Source organism: Typopeltis vanoorti, chromosome 14 (assembly GCF_054136105.1).
Source record: "Typopeltis vanoorti isolate ZY-2024b chromosome 14, IOZ_Tvanoo_1.0, whole genome shotgun sequence".
Lineage (NCBI taxonomy): Eukaryota > Metazoa > Arthropoda > Arachnida > Uropygi > Thelyphonidae > Typopeltis > Typopeltis vanoorti.
In genome coordinates this window covers 44199033-44214902 of record NC_143562.1, presented here as the reverse complement: position 1 = coordinate 44214902, position 15870 = coordinate 44199033, and the positions used below count along the sequence as shown (strand labels likewise).

The window sequence follows — 15870 nt, the reverse complement described above, 5'->3', positions numbered from 1 at the left end:
ACTATATGACAAGTTATGTGCTTTCTGGGATATTTTTCGAAAGGATAATTTAAATATTCAAAACCCTTTTGATATTCTTAATTTTATTGTGTCCAATAATTTATCTTTCTGTAACTTTCCAATTGCTTTAACACGTTCGCTGCCAACTACGAGTATACTCGTAGTGAGTAAACCTGCTTCACAAGCCAGCTACGAGTATACTCGTATGACGCTTACCGCTGGGAACGAGATTATTGTAGTGACCTTAAAGAAGTGAAAATGCTTGGCTTGTGGGGATGGCATCAAAACTGTGTATTCTCATAGACCGTATATGCTCTGCACAAGCCAACTACGAGTATACTCGTAGGACGCTTACCTCCGTAACGAGATTATCGTACTGACCTTGAAGAAGTGAAATTGCTCGGCGTAGGGGAACAGACCATGCCGAAGTAGCGTGGCAGCGAACGGTGAACATTCCTTTTCCAAGTTGAAATTGATTAAAACCTACTTAAGAAACAAGTATGTCACAAAAAAGGCTTGTTAGTTTGGCGTTAATAGCTATTGAAAGTGATGTATGTGCGGAATTAGATGTTAAGACCATTATTTCTAATTTGGTGAATATGAAATCAAGAACCCTAAAATTTTAATAAAAAAATTTCAAGTATATTTATGTAATTTAATTTATTTTCTGTTATTCTGTAAAGATTTTATTTTTTGAATACTTATATTAATATTAATAAAATGTTCTAATTATTATTTCTGAATTCTTTTCTTATTTTCTCATCTATCTTGAGTTTCTTTTATTTTCCTAAAAGATAGTTCCACTTATAAAAATTATTAAAAAAATTTTACAAGTTACTAAGAATTTAGTAAAATGCAAGAATTTTTTAAACTTTAGTTCAAATAAATTTTAACTTTAATTAAAATTATTCATTTTAATTTTGTTAGCGATTCAGATCGGTGAGAAGGCTATACCCTGTATCATTATATTCAACGATTAAAGTGAAGTGGTTTTATCAAAATTTGCTTTTAACTTTTGAGAATTTTTTGAATATTCGGGTTTTTAATGATTATCCTGCCTAGTCAACACCCCCGGTTCGTTACATTCAGCGAAGCAACGTGTGGCTGTTCTGTCAAAATTTATTTAAGAAATTTCAAATAATTTAAATTTTTATTATCGCAAACGAACCACACACGTCTGGATCGTTACAGGGACACTTAGATAGACATTGAATGCGGGCAGCAAAGACCCTAGCGCCGGCTCTGGCCTTAATCATGGTCCAGTTGCCTTTAATGCTACAGTTAAATTTATGAAGTTCTTCTCAATAAATTTTGCTTTAAGAAAAGACTCCTTAGGTCAGAAGAAACTATATGTAGATTTTTATTTTAAGAAACTCTAAAAGTAAACTCAAAGATCGGAATCAGAGAGTTTCTTGCCGAATATAGTAAACTATAAAGTATCGGCGACACTAGCGTTAGCCAATGCAAGTGATCCTAGTACGTAGTACAATACCAGGCAACTCGTTGCAAAGGTGGGGGAAGTTCAGATCGCTATTCTTAGGTATTTTCCATAATGTAAAAACACATTTCCTAGGAAATGTATGCTGTTATTACATTATGGAGGGAGGTCACTACCCAGACCGGTTTCAGCCTTTTTTGAGGCTTCATCAGTGAGTAGCTAGACCTAATACCAAAGTGTATAGCAAAAAGAACTTATGTACTCTGCGAACGAGTTTTCCAAACAGGTGCACTCGTTCGCAGAGTATAAGTTCTTTTCGCTATACACTTTGGTATTAGGTCTAGCTACTCACTGATGAAGCCTCAAAAAAGGCTGAAACCGGTTTGGGTAATAGTTGCACCTGTTTGGAAAACTCGTTCGCAGAGTACATAAGTTCTTTTCGTTATACACTTTGGTATTAGGTCTAGCTACTCACTGATGAAGCCTCAAAAAAGGTGAAGCCGGTCTGGGTAGTGACCTCCCTCCATAATGTAATAACAGCATACATTTCCTAGGAAATGTGTTTTTACATTATGGAAAATACCTAAGAATAGCGATCTGAACTTCCCCCACCTTTGCAACGAGTTGCCCGGTATTGTACTACGTACTAGGATCACTTGCATTGGCTAACGCTAGTGTCGCCGATACTTTATAGTTTACTATATTCGGCAAGAAACTCTCTGATTCCGATCTTTGAGTTTCTTATTCGGTTTTAAAACTATGTGGGATTTAATATCCCCTTAATTTAAGTAATGTTTTCATTGCCGAAATGAAGCTTATTAGCTCTTTATACTTAAGTAATCTAAAAGTAAATCCTGTAGCATTTGGCATCACGTGTTTTTTATTATTTCATTATTTAAGTGCCATGGTGTGGTATTATATAGTTCGACCTGTATTTTCAAGAGCATAACCTCAATTCATGACAACTTTCCTCAAGGGCTCACTCTGGTGAGTACAAGAGTGGTGAACCCAAGGTACCTGATGCTCATGCCTTGCTTCATGTATTTTCACTATATTATTTCAGGAAATTACAACGTACTAGGATATACATTAAAATAAATTTTAATATATTTCTATATTTTGGCAACGTCACGCTGCTATTTTCAAGAACTTAGGTACAAGATATGTGCACGCAGGCACAGCAAAAACAATAAAAGAGTAAGAAGAATGAAGCTATTATTTCTCCTAAAGTCCTGATGGTGCCCTCTAGCGGGCGATTGGCCTGAAGGTCTTCTGATGTAGGTTTCCCAAATTTGAGGAAGTCTCATGCAGCCAAATTTGTTGAGGTTTGGCTCGTTTCTTAGGGCTGAAGCTGATTCTATGAAAAGCCTTTCATATCTGTATTTGCCACGGTGTATTATCCTGGCTTTTTTCCACCGTATTCTATGGCAGGAATCCAGAGCATGGTCAGCAAGACCAGAGTGGCTGTATTGGTGAAACCGGATGTAGTCCTTGTGTTCTGAAATTCCGATATTTACTGTCCTGCCTGTTTGGCCAAAGTTGGACAGCTTACAGCTGCAAGGGACCTGGTACACACCAGGTAGGTCTAGGGGGGGAGGTTGGTCTTTTGTTGAGCAGATAAGGGATGCCAATTTTTTATATGGTTTGTAACAAGAAGTTATGTTTTTTTAGGATTTTTGTGATTTTTTCTGAGGTGCCTCGGATGTAAGGTATGGTGATGGATTTAGAGTAATCCTTGTTGTGAGGGGGGGGGTGCTGGTTTTAATATTTTTTGGGTTTTGGGGGGGGGGGGGGTTAGCCATTGACTGAGAACGTGTTGAGGATGCGGTTTCGTTCTGTGGTTAGGGCATTGTCATTCGAGCAGAAAAGTATCTTGTACCTAAGTTCATGAAAATGGCAGCGTGACGTTGCCGAAATATAGATATATATTAAAATTTATTTTAATGTATATCCTAGTACGTTGTAATTTCCTGAAATAATATAGTGAAAATGCATAACCAACGTCTAAGCCTTTCCACGAGAAATGCTTCATGTAATATATGTCTGCTATATTATCTGTAGATTGGTCCTTACTCTTCTTTCTTTATACTTTTTCCTTTCTTCTTCTTCTTGCTCCTTCCTCCCAATGCTATCAGATTAATTCGAGGGCTGGGATGAATCTTTCCTTTATTTTCTATCTTTAGTAGTGAGAGCAGATTCTAAGCAGTGGGAGTCTGCTACTCTCCCAGGTTTAAGACCATATCATAATGGTTTCCTGAGCAAGGCAATGGAAAAACCATCTCAGTATTATTTCCAAGAAATATGGTAAACTCGGCAAATTTAGTTTCCACAACTGGCAATAATGGGGTCTATTGGCAAATGATAGATGTCATGCCCGGCAGGAGAAGAAATGAGGCTTCTCAGGTCATTACCCTATGAAACTCCTATATAGACAATGAGGATGAGAGCAATAAATACAAAATGTTATATTCAGGCAATTACAACCAAGAAAAAGAAAGAGTAGCCATAGTATTCAACACAAAATATGAAGGTAATCTTCTTGAATGGCAGTCAGTCTCAAATAGAGTAATGTGGGCAAATATGAGAACGGGGAAATGGACAATGAGACTTATTTGTGCCTATGGTCCCACAGAAGGTTCTACTAAGGTAGATGTGGAGGAATTTTTTGAGGGTTTAGAGAAAGCAACTGACAAAATGAAACAGGAAAGGTTGGTCCTTGTTGGGGATCTAAATAGCCGAGTAGGAAATGATTGTGAGATATACAAAAATATTTTGGGAAAATTTGGAGAAAAGAGCAAAGCTAATAATAATGGCAAATATCTGTTGGATTTCTGCTCAGGACATGGACTGGTTATTACTAATGCCATGTTCCAACATAAAAATGTGCACAAATTCACATGGAGAGAAGAGGCTAGGAATAAGAAAAGTCTCATTGACTATGTTATTGTTGATAGTGATGTTTTCTCCCTGGTGCAGGACATTAGGGTGTACAGAGGATTTGAAATTGGAAGTAATCACTATTTAGTCTTGAGCAGGATAAAATTGAATTTCATATTGAAAAGAATAACATGTAAGAAAGTTTTAAAGCGAATAAAAGTTGAGCAGCTCTCAGATGTGAACTGTTGACTAAAATACAGAAAGATTATTGAAGAAAAAATGAAAGAGTTTGAGAACAGGAATCAAACCTTGGAGATTCAGTGGCAAGCCTTGAAGAAAGCCCTGATTGATTCAGCTAGAGAGGCATGTGGTGAAGTTGTCTGCAAGGATAGAAAAATTAGAACTCCTTGGTGGACACAGGAAGTTAAAGAGGCAGTGAAGAAAAAGAAGAAAGCATATCAAACGTTCCTGGCAAATAAGTCAGCTTGTGCTCTTAGAGAATACAGACAAATTCAAGAATGCTAAACAGTATGTAAAACTAGCTAAACAAAAGTCATGGGAGGACTTTGGCAAGAATATAGAAAATAAATATCAAGAAGGTGGCAAAATATGCTGGAGGTTGTTGAAGAAGCTTAAGAATGGAGGAAAGAGTGCTGTAAAAGGAGTTAGAGATGATAAAGGTGACATGAAAACGGAGAAAAAGATATTCTTGAAGTATGGAGTAATTACTTTGAAAAATTGCTAAATGAAACAAGCAGTGATGACAGCACAGTGGTAAAAAAACACTGACCAGGCATGCAGTCAGGAATTCATATCCATACTTGAAGTAGAAAAAGCCATCAAAGGCTTGAAATGTGGAAAGGCAGCAGGAGTAGATGATATTCGACCAGAAATGCTGAAGTATGGTGGTATAAAAGTCTTACAGTGGCTGCACTGCATAGTTCAGAAAGCCTCGACAGAGGGACGAATTCCCAATGATTGGAGCAGAGCTCTCATAGTACCCATATATAAAAAGGGAAATAAAACTCAATGTGAGAATTACAGAGGTATTTCCTATTGAGTGTTTCTGGCAAGATCTATGCAAGTATACTTGAGAAACGGTTGAGAAGAATTGTGGAAGAAAAGCTTGGTGAAGAACAAGCTGGATTCGGGCCAAGTAGAGGCTGTCAGGATCAGATTTTCACTTTACGACAAATAGTCGAGAAAGCATGGGAATATAACAAAGATCTGTATTTAAGTTTTGTCGATTTGGAAAAGGCATACGACAAGGTGCTAAGAGAGAGAAGCTATTCAATATGCTACAGTTATATGGTGTCAATGGGGCATTATATCAAGCAATACTTAGTCTTTATTTGAGTTGTAGTCAGCTGTTAGAATTGAAGGAAGTATTGGAAGATGGTTTAATGTTAAATCTGGTGTGAGACAAGGATGTACATTATCCCTTCTGTTATTCATTATCTATATGGATCACATTATGAACGAAAGTGGTATTAAACATGATATCAAAATTGGAGATGTTAATGTCAGCTCTTTGCTTTATGCAGATGATGTTATACTTCTAAATACATCTGCTTCAAGTCTGCAAGATTCTCTGACTAAATTGAATAACTGTTGTAATAGATATGGCATGAAGGTCAGCAATAAAAAAACAAAGACAATGAAAATAGGTAGATTCATTTAAAATGTCAACTGTGTTTAACTTATGGATCTAAGAGCAGGGTCAGAAGTAAAACACTTGACCAAAGACTAGAGACTGCAGATATGAGTTCACGCCTCTGATCCTGAGAAAGATCAGAGGCGTGAACAGATGCCATCAATGGCAATATCATATTAAAAATGAGAATATTAGGAAAGAACTTGAGCATCCAGGAATGCGTTAGCAGAGCTAATCTCAGGTGGTATGGTCACTGAAACAGAATGGAGAGGAAAGATTAACAAAACAAGTGTTCTCTGCCAAGTTGGCAGGAAAACGACCCAGAGAGAGACCAAGATATAGGTGGATTGATACGGTACAAAGTGCATTAGATGATAGAAATATAAGATCTGATAATGTTGGAGTCTTGACAAGTAACAGACTGATTTGGAGGAAAATTGTAGATAGGAAGTTAGTAATGATGTAATTTTTTTCATGTAGTACTATCATATCCTGTACACCCCTTGAGCGTACATGTCAGGAATTTGATGCAGATGGATGAGATCCCAAGTATTGAGGAAAATATGAATAAAATAAGACGTCCAAGGAAGAATAAGATAGGAATTATAAGAGTGGCAACATGGAACGTAAGAATAATGTTGAGAGCTGGTAAATTAGAGAACTTGAAGAAAGAAATGGAGAGGAATAAATTGAATGTGGTTGGTATAAATGAAGTCAGATGGTAAGATATAGGAGATTTTGAAAGTGATGGTTATAGAATTGTATATTCCTGTAGAACACGAGGAAAAAAATGGAGTAGCATTTGTGTTGAATGAAAAGGTTAAAATTTAGTAGAAAATTAATATATAAAAGTTATAGGGTGATTATGATTAAACTGAAAGCAAAGGCCATGGACATAATGATTATGCAGATATATATATATGCCCACAAGTTATCATGATGAAAATGAAGTAAAAGAGATATATAATCAAATAGAAGAGATAATGGAAGAAGACAGAACTAAAAGGTGTACCATTTGGATGGGAGACTGGACTGCAATGGTAGGTGAAAAGGTGGAGAAAGGAATAACAGGAAAATATTGTCTTGGAAAAAGGAATGAGAGAGGTGAAAGACTTACAAAGTTTTGTAAAAGACAGAAACTCATTATTGGTAATACTTGGTTCAAACTTCCAAAGAGAAGAAGATATACATGGAAAATGCCAGGAGATATTGCAAGATATTATATGATTGATCAATGATTGATGATCAATGATTATATGCTAATACAAAATAGGTATAGAAACAGTGTAAAGATATTAACACATTCAGGAGCTGATATTGACTCAGACCATAATTTACTTGTTATGGAATTAAAAATATGATTTAAGAAAATAAACAAATGTAAAAGCAAGAAAAAAGTGGAACCTAGAAAAATTCAAAAGAGATGCACAAGAAATTCAGAGAAGAATTGGAGAATAAAATAAGAAACAAAGAAGATATATCTGAAGAGACTATTGATGCCAATGCAAAATGGAATCAACTGAAAAACTTGATATATGAAACAGCTGCTGAAGAGATACATTTTGTGGAACGGAAAGTAATTAAGAAGCCATGGATTACAAATGAAATTATAAGAAAAATGGAGGAAAGAAGAGATGGAAAAATGCAAACACTGAAGAGGGAAGAGGAAAATACAAAGTATTAAACAATGAACTGAGAAGAGAAACTGATAAAACAAGAGAGGAATGGTTAAAAGAAGAATGTAAAGTAATTGAGGAAATGGATAAAAGGGGACATTCGATAAAATGTTTGAAAAAGCAAAAGAACTTACAAATATTAAAAAGAAAAGCATAAGAAATCCATTAGAAGATAAGCAAGGAAAATTAATTTATGATATTGATATACAAGGTGAAAGATGGAAGGGATACATCAAAGAACTTTATGCAAAAAAATAAAAGACCAGAGAAAATTGAATTAGAAGAGCAAAGTGAAATATCAACAGAAGATAGAGGTCCTGAAATACCAAAGAGTGAAGTGGAAGCAGCAATTAAGGAATTAAAAAGTGTAAAGATGGAAGGAGTGGATGGAATAACTAGTGAAATCCTAAAATAACTGGAGGCAAAGGTATAACAGAAACATGGAAACTATGCAACCTCATTTACAAAAACAGGAGAATGGCCTAAAGATTTAACAGAGAGTATTCTTATATAAATTGAAAAGAAAAGCAATCCTATTAGGTGCAGTGACTATAGAACTACAAGCATACTCTTGCATGCTGCTAAAGTACTGCTAAGAATATTAAATCAACAACTGTATAATAGAGTGGAGTATTTTCTGGGGGATAATCAGTTTGGATTTAGAAAAGACAGAGGAACTAGAGATGCAATTAGACCATATGCAAAAGGAATATAGAAGTAAATAAAGAATTTTATGTCTGTTTTGTAGACCTTGAAAAAGCATTTGACATGGTGAAATGGGAAAAGCTGATGGAAGTGTTACGTAAAACAGGATTAGATTGGAGAGACCAAAGGTTAATAGCTGAATTATATATATGAACCAGACTGTCATAATAAAGACAAAAGTAGGAAAAACTAAAAAAACGTTTGATTGGTAGAGGTGTAAGACAAGGGTGCTGTCTGTCACCGATGCTCTTCAATATATTTGCAGAAGAAATGATAAAAGAAGCATTTGATGAAGAAAAAAGAGGAATCACTATTGGAGGAAGAACAATACAAAATATTACATTTGCAGATAATCGGAGCAATATTAGCTAATACTGAAGATGAACTACAGCATCTAATAAAAAAATTCGAAAGTATATGCAAAAAAACATGATATGAAAATAAACACAAAGAAAACAAAAGTGATGACAATCTCCTGAAAGCAGGAAGTATTAAGATGATGATGATGAATGGAGAAAACGTAGAACAAGTGAGACTATATAAATACTTGGTAGTATAATAGAAGAAAATGCAACATTGAAATAAGAAAGAATTAACAAAGAAAAATGTGCATTTTATAGTAAGAAAAATTTGTTTATTAATAAAACGAATAAAAATTTAAAGAAAAGGCTTATTAAGTATGATATTTGGAGTATATAGATTGGAAACATGGACAATTGGGAAGAAAGAAGCTAAAATGTTGGAGGCATTTGAAATATGGTTATGGAGAAGAATGGAGAAAATAAGTGGACTGAAAAAAATTACCAATGAAGAAATATCACAAAGAGTTGAAGAAGAAAGGAATTTACTAAAGACTATACAACAAAGAAAGCATAATTGGAGAGGACAAGTATTAAGAGGAGACAGCCTATTGAAAAGAATGATAGAAGGAAAAATTGGAGGAAAGTGACCAATAGGAAGAAGATGACTAATGATGCTTGATGATATAATGGGCACAAGAGGATATCAAGAAATGAAGGAGGAAAAATTGGAGGAAAAGAATTTGCTGAGATACCATTGGACCTATCAAGAGACAGAACACTAATGAAATGAATATGAAAACTTACTTAACAACAGTTTTCCATTAACCAATTAAATCATAAATCTGGGGATCTACCATATGTCTATGATTTCAGATGAATGAAAAAGTAAGTCATAATCATTTACTTCTGTTTTGAAACTGAGTGTATTTGCTATTTTCTGGTTTAATTTATCTATTTTCCAGATTCTGGGAAATAAAATTCCCACCATTAACTAGCACAGGAAGCGAGTCCTTCATTTTCTGTAGTAACTCTTTGAAAAGTCAAATTTTCTTGATATCCTATATGGATAACAATGTCAAGAACTGATTTTTGCAACATATCTTCCTGTGACATACAATGCAGATAAATCTGACTCTAAGTTGTTCATGTAGACTCCAATATAAATAAGCTAAAATGCATAGATAATTACCAGTTTAATAAATATGTGTTTAGAAGAATTATTTAAGTTTAGATTGTAGAGACTGAATAATGTATTTTGAAAGGAATCCATGGAAAGGTGATAATTTTCTGCAAACTATCAAGATTCAGTCATAATAAATATGTTGGGTATCCCTTTTTTTTATATTATATAAAAATTAATTGGCTGATTTACTCTCAATGTTCTTCTGCTCCACAAAACCACCATGAACTTGTTTATAATTAATTCAAACATCTTGGTATTATACTTATTATACAAGCACCCAAAAATTTTCCTGTCCCTGAATTCTACTTAGGAGTGGTGTAAACTTTTACCCCCATCCTCACCACACTTATCTAGATATCAAAAAATTGCATTATAGTATCAGCTCTCAGGTGGTCACTGAACCTGAAACAAAATTCTTCCTAAGTTTATGTATCATCAAGATCATATATCATAGGTGCACAAAAGGCTGGTTCTTTAAATTACCAAATCAACTGCAAATGTATTATATCCATAAAATGTATATATTCTCAGGCCTTTATATTGTGTGGGGATAAAAACCAGCCAGAGTTACACATTAACTGTGCTGACAATACAGTGGCCACAAAAGATTTATAGTTACTGTATTAGTCTGACAATCACTAAAAAAAATCAGAACACTTTCCAAGCAGGCAAGCTGAAAAGCCTTTACAAAAGTTACATATCACAGGCAGAATTCAAACCTTGGTTTTTCCAGCTAAGCAGCACATGTGGTGGCAGGTCAACTATGTTGAAGATGCAGTGAGAACAGGTCTACAGCAACTGTATTAGTGTGTGTGGGTGGGGGGGGGGGGGCTATCAACTAATATGCTAAGTTGATCACCAAAACTGTTTATATTTTGTCTTCATCACACATCCTATGAGAGGGGGGGGGGGGCAGAAAAGTTCTGATAAACACCTAGAACAAAAATTAATTAATTTTATGTCTTCTTATATATCCCAAAAGAAAAGAACAAATTATTACAATTTGATGGAACATGGGAATTAAAGGTAAGATATGTTCTTTCTTGTGGTTATATATCAGTTACTTAAATATCGTTTTTGTTCTAGGTGTTTATCAGAACTTTTCATCCCCCCCCCCATAAAAAGCATTATATTCAAGATATTCTTTTCTCCATATAAAATGACTAAGTTTAAATAATACAAAAAAAACTGTAATCTCACAAAATCAAAATTAAAAAGTGCATGCAGACAGCTATAAAACTGTCTTATATAACATTTTGAACATTTGAATCTTTATGAAATATATTAAAATACCATTTGATTGTAATGAACTGATTCTTGATCTCTCAGCAGCTTCTTCTTTCTCTATGTCTTCTAAGATAGTTCTTTCCTTTTCTGCAAATAATTTTTTTCTTTCTTGAATCCTTTGATACAATTCCTCATCTGAATTCACATCTTTACTGGAAGATTCCTCTTCATCATTCTCTTCTGAACTGACATCACTTGCACTGCCATATCCAGCAAGGCCACCTACATATAATATAATTGCTTCCTACTATAATTTTGCCAAAGAGGAATAAATTTAACAATTGCAAATTCTTTAAAAAGCAATCTGCTTTTATGAATTTCAGTGAAGTAATTTACATTATAAACAAAGGTATTAAATAACTTATGCTGTTTAATATTTTTAGTCTGTTAATAATGTGTGCCATGTGTGGTGGTGGTGAGAAACGGTTTCATATTATGATTAACAAAGATAAATGGGACAGGAATTATTAGAAAGATGACTAAAGTAAACCCAGACCAAAAAAAGCCACTATACTATCTGTTACTTGCATAATCTCTATTCATCCCCTTGCCACAACTACATACAATGCTATGAGGAGATACAATTAAGATGTATAATAAATGTGACTTTGCACACCTAGTTGCTTGGTACCACGAGTTGTTGGCTAAGTAACTAGAAATATTTTAATATGAAAAATAGAGCAATATGTGCACAACTTAATGCTTAAATACAAATTTATTATGAATCAAAAACTTATGCCAGTTAAAATGAAAAACTGACTGTTAGGAGCAAGTCAATGGAATTTGCTTTCCTAGTTCACACTTCTTAGTAGCAAAGCTTTACAAAAACAATACCTCCCTTTACTGTATCAAGTAAACAAGCAACTATATAAACTGCAGATCATAATGATGGCACTGCACATACTATGCTATATGAAAAATATGTTAGATGAGCATTTTAAATCCATAATAATTTCTTTCATCCTAATTTACAGACTCTTGTCGAGTTTCTAAACGGGAAGTTCAACCACACTATGAATACCAATCCTGCTATAGCAAAGGCAAAAGCAGCATTACTCAGTACTACAGTTTCTGAATTTATTGTGCTAGTTAACAGCTTACAATATACGAGGGTGTTCTGAAAAGTTCTCGGCCTCAATCATAGATGGCAACACTATAGACAAGATTTTTTCCCCTCTAAGTTGGCACATCTGTCATAAGCATCCATGTGAAATTACAAGTCATTCAATCAAGTACTTTGTTTTTTACAGCTGTCTGAAGCAAAAGTATTGTCTGTATCCCTTGAAATGGATAAAACTGAGTATCGTGCTGTTATAAAATTCTTTGTAAAAGAAGGTTTAACACCAAAAGAAATTCATTCGAAGTTCATAAAAGTTTATGAGCACTCTTCTCCTTCATTTTCGACAATTAAGGGATGGGCTGCCGAGTTTAAACGTAGCCGTACCAGCCTTGAAGATGATCCATATGAAGGGGGAAGGACATCCAAAAAGTGTAACAACACTAAAAATCATTGATCAAGTGCACGATATGGTATTAGATGACTGGAGAGTAAAAAGTACATGAAATTGCTGAGACTATAGGCATTTCAAAAGAACATGTAGGATATATTTTGCATGAAGAATTGCAAATGAAAAAGCTTTGTGTAAATGGGTGCCACGCTTGCTCACAGCAGATCAAAAACACACTCACATGAAAATCTCTGAATGGTGCTTGGAGCATTTTAACAAGAATAAAACTGATTTTGTGCATCAATTTATTACTATGAATGAGACTTGGATTCACTGTTACACACCAAAATTCAAACAGCAGTCAAAACATGGACAGAAGCTGGTTATTCAGCACCAAACGAGAAAAAGTCAGTTCCATCAGCAGGAAAGGTCATGGCATTTTGGGATACTAAAGAATTTTGTTTATTAATTATCTTGAAAGGGATAAAACAATAACTGGGGAATATTATTCATCTTTTAAGCAGACTAGATGAAAAAATTCGTGAGAAAAGACCTGGTTTGCAGAAGAAAAAAATCATCTTTCATCAGGATAATGCACCTGCCCACAAAGGTGTTTTGGCAGTTGGAAAATTAAGGGATCTGCACTATGAATTGTTGGAACATCCACCCTATTCCCCAGATTTAGTTCCCCTCTGACTTCTATCTCTTCCCAAAACTAAAACTCTTCCTGGCTGGTAGTGTTTTTCTTCAAATCAATGATTGAAGCTGTAGAGGTATTTTGGAGATCTTACTGAGAACCACTACAGGGACAGGATAATGGCACTGGAGCATCACTGGAATAAATGTATTACTCTTAAGAGAGATTACGTTGAAAAATAAAAATAATTTTGAAATTATAAATTTGTTTTTTTTTTTCATTGTTAGGCCGAAAACTTTTCAGACCACCCTCATATATTAAACATTTTATATACATTTTCCAGCATTTTTTTCTTCTTTTAATAAACTATGAAGTCAGATGAGATAGTTTCTTTTCCTTTGCAAAAAGATTTTTATAAGGAGAAGGGGAGAATCAAACTTACTGAGAGATTAAAAACATAATCAAAATATTAATTCTAATTATCACCTTTCATAACATGGTCTACCACAAACGAGTGCACAAAGACGGTCATTTTTTCCAACAGTCATACTTCAAACACTAAATATTTTAAAAATGTTAATTGCAAAGGGATATTAAAAAAAAAACAGATTAACACCTTCTTTCCTCAACTAACTTGCCAAATGAAAACCTGTAGAGCATTTCAAAACAATGGTCATCATTTCAAGAGACACTGGAGGGAGACTCAAAAAGTTAAAAAAAACTTAATGATGCTAAACTCAACAGTAAGAAATTATTTGTAAATCATGATACACATTTCAGAACATTTTAATTTTTGAATTTAGATGCAAGAAACTGACAAAGATCTGACATTCTGGCAAGGATGAATGCAAGGCATTCATCACTGCAGAACACTATGACTTCATAATTCAAACAAAAATGACTTTCTAATATCTTTAATTTTACCCAACCTCTGCACAGACCTACAGGACTCCTCAATCTTTATATCAGAAAGATATAAGATCCTTGAAACTTGGATAGCAAGAAGTCTGAGTTCTGATGGTATCATATCCCCCACCTGAGCTTCAAAACTAGCATCCTGTACTATCTTTACAAACTTTCATACTTGTCTGACACCTATTCTAAGCAAAAAGAAATCCTATATTCAGTCCTCAAAAATAAAAAAATTCATCACCACTCCACTTCTGTGCTGCACCACCTGAAGGTCCCAAATTAACCCGTGACCATCAATAAGAATCATGCCAGTCTCAATCCAAAAGAGGTTATTCATGAATACCTACTGTTGCAACCAAGCCATGGAAAGATCTTGAGAAACTTATGATTGCCCTTGACATTTCTAGGGAATGGGAGAAGGCCTAGCATTGAGGACCATACAGCAAGTTACCAACTTATAGTTAATATTCCAACTTTTGTAAGTAAATAGCCAGTTTTTCTGACTTGAAAATCCAGTCTGATGTCAGTAATGACTAGAGCACACTGCATTCCTTATTTCAAGAACTATGTGGTGCTCAAGCACTTCACTCTTCAAGACTTACAAAGCCAGTACATTAAACACTGGTCTCCCTCAGTTGGGGGGGGGTTGAAGACATCCTCATAACTTCAATGCCACCAATGTAATTTGTCTTGTTTCTTGCAAGAGTGATCCTTATACTTCTTGTCACAAAATCATCACATTCATAACTTCCTCAACTGCAGAAACCTTAGTATTATTTTTTTTTACTCATTTGTATACTTGTTAACCAGCTATACAAATCTCAGATTTATCTAACCTTAGAATAGTCATCATACGTTAGAATGGTGAAACAAAAACCTCACTAAAAATACTTGATGCCATCTAGAAGAGAACAATCTGGTTAGTTGGCGACTACTTTCTTCAACCATTTTCTCACAGACATTGTTTGTCATTGCCTTCACGATTGTTATTCTCAAGTGCTGTTCTACCGACTGTCCTGGTGTTAGGCAAAATCCATTCTAAGTTCAACTTAAAAGCTATTAAACTCCTCAGCTTTAATTCTATTTACTTCTGTCTGTTGAAACAGCTTTCTTTGGTTAAAGAACTGCAAACACTTGCAGTTCTTGGGGAAGCAGATTATCATAGTTGCTGGTTTTGGGTGGGGGGGGAGGGGTTGTCTAGAACAAAAATAAAATGATCAGGAAAAAAAATCAGTTAACACCTTTTATTTTTCAATAAATAGGGAGTAGGTGAGGCTGTTTTAGCTCTAACTTTGGAATACTGAGGGGGGGGGGTCAATATCTCCACCGGTAGCCAATCACAGATAGCTGGCCCAAGACTATCACTAATTATACATGACATCAGGTAAAGAAAGGTGGCTGACAAGGGCTGCCATCTTGTGGTCCCTAATCTTAACACTATGTTTACTGCCTGAAAATAGTGTGGATTTTATGGTTCTTGGATTTACAGGATGAAAAACCTAAGTTTCTTGGGGAGAAAAAACCTGCTTGTCCATGCCAGAGATTGACTAACTCAGGAACTAGTTGGTGACTAGAAATGAACTTACAATGCCCTTTCGATGAGCTATACAGACACTTTAAAAAATAAAATATCATAACAAAATTTTGCCTCATGTATTTGGATGCCATTAAATTGGGCCAGCCAGTAACTTTAAAACGATTACAATGGAGCCTATTGCTTCAGTACCATTGCAACAAAAATGTGTGGATGA

At 34.7% G+C, this 15870-nt stretch overlaps 1 protein-coding gene across 2 annotated transcripts in view; it reads right to left on the bottom strand.

The window, feature by feature from the left end:
- LOC150099412 (arginine/serine-rich protein PNISR) overlaps positions 1 to 15870 on the bottom strand; it is a 313080-nt gene that overhangs the window by 65421 nt on the left and 231789 nt on the right. For both annotated transcript variants that reach the window (XM_090404218.1, XM_090404217.1), the window contains exon 10: positions 11129 to 11344. In XM_090404218.1, the coding sequence (XP_090260344.1) occupies positions 11129 to 11344 (216 nt within the window). The remainder of the gene's footprint in view (positions 1 to 11128; positions 11345 to 15870) is intronic.